We start from the raw sequence: 8,599 nt of genomic DNA on the forward strand, positions 1-8,599 counted from the left end.
ACACCAACTATGAACACAAAGAACGTCAGAAGACAGGGGAAAATATATCCTCTTTGAACAGGAGAGGACGGGTAAATATGTTTTCTTCAATTGAAAGAAAAGAAAAACCTAGATTATTATCACATATTCTTTTATTTTTCTTTTATTGTTATTATTTTACTTTAAGTTTTAGGGTACATGTGCACAATGTGCAGGTTACATATGTATACATGTGCCATGTTGGTGTGCTGCACCCATTAACTCATCATTTAGCATTACGTATATCTGCTAATGCTATCCCTGCCCCCTCCCCCGACCGCACAACAGTCCCCGGTGTGTGATGTTCCCCTTCCTGTGTCCATATGTTCTCATTGTTCAATTCCCACCTATGAGTGAGAACATGCGGTGTTTGGTTTTTTGTCCTTGTGATAGTTTGCTGAGAATAATGGTTTCCAGCTTCATCCATGTCCCTACAAAGGACAAGAACTCATCATTTTTTATGGCTGCATAGTATTCCATGGTATATATGTGCCACATTTTCTTAATCCAGTCTATTGTTGTTGGACATTTGCGTTGGTTCCAAGTCTTTGCTATCGTGAATAGTGCCGCAATAAACATATGTGTGCATGTGTCTTTATAGCAGCATGATTTATAATCCTTTGGGTATATACCCAGTAATGGGATGGCTGGGTCAAATGGTATTTCTAGTTCTAGATCCCTGAGGAATCACCACACTGACTTCCACAATGGTTGAACTAGTTTACAGTTCCACCAACAGTGGAAAAGTGTTCCTATTTCTCCACATCCTCTTCAGCACCTGCTGTTTCCTGACTTTTTAATGATCACCATTCTAACTCGTGTGAGATGGTATCTCATTGTGGTTTTGATTTGCATTTCTCTGATGGCCAGTGATAATGAGCATTTTTTCATGTGTCTGTTGGCTGCATAAATGTCTTCTTTTGAGAAGTGTCTGTTCATATCCTTCGCCCACTTGTCGATGGATATCAAACAAATTTCTTGTAAATTTGTTTGAGTTCATTGTAGATTCTGGATATTAGCCCTTTGTCAGATGAGTAGGTTGCAAAAATTTTCTCCCATTCTGTAGGTTGCCTGTTCACTCTGATGGTAGTTTCTTCTGCTGTGCAGAAGCTCTTTAGTTTAGTTAGATCCCATTTGCCAATTTTGGCTTCTGTTCCATTGCTTTTGGTGTTTTAGACATGAAGTCCTTGCCCATGCCTATGTGCTGAATAGTATTGCCTAGGTTTTCTTCTAGGGTTTTTATGGTTTTAGATCTAACATGTAAGTCTTTAATCCATCTTGAATTAATTTTTGTATAAGGTGTAAGGAAGGGATCCAGTTTCAGCTTTCTCCATATGGCTAGCCACTTTTCCCAGCACCATTTATTAAATAGGGAATCCTTTCCCCATTGCTTGTTTTTGTCAGGTTTGTCAAAGATCAGATAGTTGTAGATATGTGGCATTATTTCTGAGGGCTCTGTTCTGTTCCATTGGTCTATATCTGTGTTTTGGTAGCAGTACCATGCTTTTTTGGTTACTGTAGCCTTGTAGTATAGTTTGAAGTCAGGTAGCATGATGCCTCCAGCTTTGTTCTTTTGGCTTAGGATTGACTTGGTGATGCAGGCTCTTTCTTGGTTCCATATAAACTTTAGTTTTTTCCAATTCTGTGAAGAAAGTCATTGGTAACTTGATGGGGATGGCATTGAATCTATAAATTACCTTGGGCAGTATGACCATTTTCACGATATTGATTCTTCCTACCCATGAGCATGGAATGTTCTTCCATTTGTTTGTATCCTCTTTTTATTTCATTGAGCAGTGGTTTGTAGTTCTCCTTGAAGAGGTCCTTCACATCCCTTGTAAGATGGATTCCTAGGTATTTTACTGTCTTTGAAGTAATTGTGAATGGGTGTTCACTCATGATTTGGCTGTCTGTTTGTCTGTTATTGGTGTATAAGAACACTTGTGATTTTTGCACATTGATTTTGTATCCTGAGACTTTGCTGAAGTTGCTTATCAGCTTAAGGAGATTTTGGGCTGAGACGATGGGGTTTTCTAGATAAACAATCATGTCATCTGCAAACAGGGACAATTTGACTTCCTCTTTTCCTAACCGAATGCCCTTTATTTCCTTCTCCTGTCTGATTGCCCTGGCCAGAACTTTCAACACTATGTTGAATAGGAGTGGTGAGAGAGGGCATCCTTGTCTTGTGTCAGTTTTCAAAGGGAATGCTTCCAGTTTTTGTCCATTCAGTATGATATTGGCTGTGGGTTTGTCATAGATAGCTCTTATTAATTTGAGATATGTCCCAACAATACCTAATTTATTGAGAGTTTTTAGCATGAAGCGTTGTTGAATTTTGTCAAAGGCCTTTTCTGCATCTATTGAGATAATCATGTGGTTTTTGCCTTTGGTTCTGTTTATATGCTGGATTATGTTTATTGATTTTCATATGTTGAACCAGCCTTGCATCCCAGGGATGAAGCCCACTTGATCATGGTGGATAAGCTTTTTGATGTGTTGCTGGATTCAGTTTACCAGTATTTTATTGAGGATTTTTGCATCAATATTCATCAAGGATATTGGTCTAAAATTCTCTTTTTTTGTTGTGTCTCTGCCAGGCTTTGGTATCAGGATGATGCTGGCCTCATAAAACGAGTTAGAGAGGATTCCCTCTTTTTCTATTGATTGGCATAGTTTCAGAAGGAATGGTACCAACTCCTTCTTGTACCTCTGGTAGAATTTGGCTGTGAATCCATCTGGTCCTGGACTTTTTTTGGCTGGTAAGCTATTAATTATTGCCTCAATTTCAGAGCCTGTTATTGGTCTATTCGGAGATTCAACTTCTTCCTGGTTTAGTCTTGGGAGGGTGTATGTGTCCAGGAATTTATCCATTTCTTCTAGACTTTCTAGTTTATTTGTGTAGAGGTGTTTATAGTATTCTCTGATGGTAGTTTGTATTTCTGTGGGATCGGTGGTGATATCCCCTTTGTCACTTTTTATTGCGTCTATTTGATTCTTCTCTCTTTTCTTCTTTATTAGTCTTGCTAGTGGTCTATCAATTTTGTTGATCTTTTCAAAAAACCAGCTCCTGGATTCATTGATTTTTTGAAGGGTTTTTTGTGTCCCTATTTCCTTCAGTTCTGCTCTGATCTTAGTTATTTCTTGTCTTCTGCTAGCTTTTGAATGTGTTTGCTCTTGCTTCTCTAGTTCTTTTAATTGTGATATCAGGGTGTCAATCTTTCCTGCTTTCTCTTGTGGGCATTTAGTGCTATAAATGTCCCTCTACACACTGCTTTGAATGTGTCCCAGAGATTCTGGTATGTTGTGTCTTTGTTCTCATTGGTTTCAAAGAACACCTTTATTTCTGCCTTCATTTCATTATGTACCCAGTAGTCATTCAGGAGCAGGTTGTTCAGTTTCCATGTAGTTGAGTGGTTTTGAGTGAGTTTCTTAATCCTGAGTTCTAGTTTGATTGCACTGTGGTCTGAGAGATAGTTTGTTATAATTTCTGTTCTTTTACATTTTTTGCTGAGGAGTGCTTTACTTCCAAGTATGTGGTCAATTTTGGAATAGGTGTGGTGTGGTGCTGAAAAGAATGCATATTCTGTTGATTTGGGATGGAGAGTTCTGTAGATGTCTATTACGTCTGCTTGGTGCAGAGCTCAGTTCAATTCCTGGATATCCTTGTTAACTTTCTGTCTCGTTGATCTGTCTAATGTTGACAGTGGGGTGTTAAAGTCTCCCATTATTATTCTGTGGGAGTCTCAGTTTCTTTGTAGGTCACTAAGGACTTGCTTTATGAATCGGTGTGCTCCTCTATTGGGTGCATATATATTTAGGATAGTTAGCTCTTCTTGTTGAATTGATCCCTTTACCATTATGTAATGGCCTTCTTTGTCTCTTTTGATCTTTGTTGGTTTAAAGTCTGTTTTATCAGAGACTAGGATTGCAACCCCTGCCTTTTTTTGTTTTCCATTTGCTTGGTAGATCTTCCTCCATCCCTTTATTTTGAGTCTATATGTGTCTTTGCACGTGAGATGGGTTTCCTGAATACAGCACACTGATGGGTCTTGACTCTTTATCCAATTTGCCAGTCTGTGCCTTTTAATTGGAGCATTTAGCCCATTTACATTTAAGGTTAGTATTGTTATGTGTGAATTTGATCCTGTCATTATAATGTTAGCTGGTTATTTTGCTTATTAGTTGATGCAGTTTCTTCCTAGCCTTGATGGTCTTTACAATTTGTCATGTTTTTGCAGTGGCTGGTACCGGTTGTTCCTTTCCATGTTTAGTGCTTCCTTCAGGAGGTCTTTTAGGGCAGGCCTGGTGGTGACAAAATCTCTCAGCATTTGCTTGTCTGTGAAGTATTTTATTTCTCCTTCACTTATGAAGCTTAGTTTGGCTGGATATGAAATTCTGGGTTGAAAATTCTTTTCTTTAAGAATGTTGCAGCCCTCTAGCTGCACTCGGCTGAGTCAGTCAGTCTGTCAGAGTCTGTCCTTGGAGCAGGCGGAGTAAAGGGACTTGAGCGAGCCAGTTGCCGGATTATTCTATTTCCCCTCCCTCTCTCCCACCCCGTGTCTCTTTTCACCCTTCTCCCACCCTCGCTCACGTAGCCATGGCGGAGCCATCGGCGGCCACTCAGTCCCCTTCCATCTCCTCGTCGTACTCGGGAGCCAAGGCGTCCGCGCCCGGCAGCAGCGGAAGCCCAGGAGCCTGCCCTGCCCTGGGGACGAAGAGCTGCAGCTCCTCCTGTGCGGTTCACGATCTGATTTTCTGGAGAGATGTGAAGAAGACTGGGTTTGTCTTTGCCACCACGCTGATAATGCTGCTTTCCCTGGCAGCTTTCAGTGTCATCAGTGTGGTTTCTTACCTCATCCTGGCTCTTCTCTCTGTCACCATCAGCTTCAGGATCTACAAGTCCGTCATCCAAGCTGTACAGAAGTCAGAAGAAGGCCATCCACTCAAATCCTACCTGGACGTAGACATTACTCTGTCCTCGGAAGCTTTCCATAATTACATGAATGCTGCCATGGTGCACATCAACACGGCCCCGAAACTCATTATTTGTCTCTTTCTGGTAGAAGATCTGGTTGACTCCTTGAAGCTGGCTGTCTTCATGTGGCTGATGACCTATGTTGGTGCTGTTTTTAACGGAATCACCCTTCTAATTCTTGCTGAACTGCTCATTTTCAGTGTCCCGATTGTCTATGAGAAGTACAAGACCCAGATTGATCACTATGTTGGCATCGCCTGAGATCAGACCAAGTCAATTGTTGAAAAGATCCAAGCAAAACTCCCTGGAATTGCCAAAAAAAAAATGCAGAATAAGTACATGGAAACCAGAAATGCAACAGTTACTAAAACACCATTTAATAGTTATAACGTCGTTACTTGTACTATGAAGGAACATACTCAGTGTCAGCTTGAGCCTGCATTCCAAGCTTTTTTTTTTAATTTGGTGTTTTCTCCCATCCTTTCCCTTTAACCCTCAGTATCAAGCACAAAAATTGACGGACTGATAAAAGAACTATCTTAGAACTCAGAAGAAGAAAGAATCAAATTCATAGGATAAGTCAACACCTTAATGGTGGTAGAGCTTTTACCTGTAGCTTGAAAGGGGAAAGATTGGAGGTAAAAGAGAAAATGAAAGATAGAACACCTCTGGGTCCTTCTATCCAGTTTTCAGCACTAGTCTTACTCAGCTATCCATTATAGTTTTGCCCTTAAGAAGTAATGATTAACTTATGAAAAAATTATTTGGGGACAGGAGTGTAATACCTTCCTTGGTTTTTTTTTGCAGCCCTCAAATCCTATCTTCCTGCCCCACAATGTGAGCAGCTACTCCTGATACTCCTTTTCTTTAATGATTTAACTTTCAACTTGATGAATAACTTATAAGTGATAGTGATAATTCCTGATTCCAAGAATGCCATCTGATAGAAAAGAATAGAAATGGAAAGTGGGACTGAGAGGGAGTCAGCAGGAATTCTGCAGTGGCCGTCACTCCCTCTGCCACTATCCCCAGGGAAGGAAAGGCTCCGCCATTTGGGAAAGTGGTTTCTACATCACTGGACATCAGTTCTAAGCGTTAGTTTGAGAACTCGTTCCCGAATGTGCTTTCCTCCCTCTCCCCTGCCCACCTCAAGTTTAATAAATATGGTTGTACTTTTCTTATTATAAAATAAATGTCTGTAACTGCTGTGCACTGCTGTAAACTTGTTAGAGAAAAAATAACCTGCATGTGGGCTCCTCAGTTATTGAGTTATTGTGATCCTATCTCAGTCTGGGGGGGAACATTCTCAAAAGGTGAAATACAGAAAGCCTTTTTTTCTTGATCTTTTCCCAGTTGTTCTTTTCTTGATCTTTTCCCAAGATTCAAATCTCCGATTCCCATTTGGGGGCAAGTTTTTTTCTTCACCTTCAATATGAAAATTCAGCGAACTTGAAAGAAAAATCATCTGTGAGTTCCTTCAGGTTCTCACTCATAGTCATGATCCTTCAGAGGGAATATGCACTGGCGAGTTTAAAGTAAGGGCTATGATATTTGATGGTCCCAAAGTACGGCAGCTGCAAAAAGTAGTGGAAGGAAATTGTCTTTCTACGTGTTCTGGGAAAATTAGTTAGGAATTTGGATGGGTAAAAGGTACCCTTGCCTTACTCCATCTTATTTTCTTAGCCCCCTTTGAGTGTTTTAACTGGTTTCATGTCCTAGTAGGAAGTGCATTCTCCATCCTCATCCTCTGCCCTCCCAGGAAGTCAGTGATTGTCTTTTTGGGCTTCCCCTCCAAAGGACCTTCTGCAGTGGAAGAGCCACATCCAGTTATTTTCTTTTGTTGCTGCTGTGTTTAGATAATTGAAGAGATCTTTGTGCCACACAGGATTTTTTTTTTAAGAAAAACCTACAGATGAAAAATTACTAATGAAACTGTGTGTACGTGTCTGTGCGTGCAACATAAAAATACAGTAGCACCTAAGGAGCTTGAATCTTGGTTCCTGTAAAATTGCAAATTGATGTGGTATTAATAAAACACACACACACACACACACACACACAAAGAATGTTGCATATTGGCCCCCACTCTCTTCTGGCTTGTAGAGTTTCTGCTGAGAGATCAGCTATTAGTCTGATGGGCTTCCCTTTGTGGGTAACCTGACCTTTCTCTCTGGCTGCCCTTAGAATTTTTTCCTTCATTTCAACTTTGGTGAATCTGACAATTATGTGTCTTGGAGTTGCTCTTCTTGAGGAGTGTCTTTGTGACATTCTCAGTATTTCCTGAATTTGAATGTTGGTCTGCCTTGCTATATTGGGGAAGTTCTCCTGGATAATATACTGCAGAGTATTTTCCAACTTGGTTCCATTCTCCCCATCACTTTCAGGTACACCAATCAGACTAGATTTGGTCTTTTCACATAGTCCCATATTTCTTGGAGGCTTTGTTCGTTTCTTTTTATTCTTTTTTCTCTAAACTTCTCTTCACGCTTCATTTCATTCATTTCATCTTCCATCACTGATACCCTTCCTTCCAGTTGATCGCATCGGTTACTGAGTCTTGTGATTCGTCACGTAGTTTTTGTGCCTTGGTTTTCAGCTCCATCAGGTCCTTTAAGGACTTCTCTGCATTGGTTATTCTAGTTATCCATTCATCTAATTCTTTTTCAAAGTTTTTAACTTCTTTGCCATTGGTTCGAACTTCCTCCTTTAGCTCGGAGTAGTTTGATCTTCTGAAGCCTTCTTCTCTCAACTCGTCAAAGTCATTCTCCATCCAGCTTTGTTCCGTTGCTGGTGAGGAGCTGCGTTCCTTTGGAGGAGGAGAGGTGCTCTGATTTTCAGAGTTTCCGGTTTTTCTGCTCTGATTTTTCCCCATCTTTGTGGTTTTATCTACCTTTGGTCTTTGATGATAGTGACGTACAGATGGGGTTTTGGTGTGGATGTCCTTTCTGTTTGTTAGTTTTCCTTCTAACAGTCAGGACCCTCAGCTGCAGGTCTGTTGGAGTTTGCTGGAGGTCCATTCCAGACCCTGTTTGCCTGGGTATAAGTAGCGGTGGCTGAAGAACAGCGGATATTGGTGAACCGCAAATGCTGCTGCCTGATTGTTCCTCTGGAAATTTTGTCTCAGAAGAGTACCTGGCTGTGTGAGGTGTCAGTCCACACCTACTGTGGGGTGCCTCCCAGTTAGTCTACTCGGGGGTCAGGGTCCCACTTGAGGAGGCAGTCTGCCCATTCTCAGATCTCAAGCTGCGTGCTGGGAGAACCACTACTCTCTTCAAAGCTGTCAGACAGGGACATTTAATTCTGCAGAGGTTATTGCTGTCTTTTGTTTGTCTGTGCCCTGCCCCGAGAGGTGGAGCCTACAGAGGCAGGCAGGCCTCCTTGAGGTGTGGTGGGCTCTACCCAGATCGAACTTCCCAGCCGCTTTGTTTACCTACTCAAGCTTGGGCAATGGTGGGCGCCCTTCCCCCAGCCTCGCTGCTGCCTTGCAGTTTGATGTCAGACTGCTGTGCTAGCAATGAGCGAGGCTCCATGGGCGTAGGACCCTCCGAGCCATGTGCGGGATATAATCTCCTGGTGTGCCATTTGTTGAGCCCATTGGAAAAG

The 8,599-nt window shown here is 41.5% G+C and overlaps 1 protein-coding gene and 1 pseudogene across 1 annotated transcript; one reads left to right on the forward strand and one right to left on the reverse strand.

The window, feature by feature from the left end:
* Positions 1–4,351: 4,351 nt before the first annotated feature.
* Positions 4,352–6,005, reverse strand: RTN3P (reticulon 3 pseudogene; annotated as a pseudogene).
* LOC101059801 (reticulon-3-like) lies at positions 4,511–7,031 on the forward strand. Its single transcript, XM_063809928.1, has one exon. The coding sequence runs from the start codon at positions 4,619–4,621 to the stop codon at positions 5,255–5,257; it is 639 nt and encodes a 212-aa protein (XP_063665998.1). The 5' UTR covers positions 4,511–4,618; the 3' UTR covers positions 5,258–7,031.
* The last annotated feature ends 1,568 nt before the right edge of the window (positions 7,032–8,599 follow it).

Source organism: Pan troglodytes, chromosome 3 (assembly GCF_028858775.2).
Source record: "Pan troglodytes isolate AG18354 chromosome 3, NHGRI_mPanTro3-v2.0_pri, whole genome shotgun sequence".
Lineage (NCBI taxonomy): Eukaryota > Metazoa > Chordata > Mammalia > Primates > Hominidae > Pan > Pan troglodytes.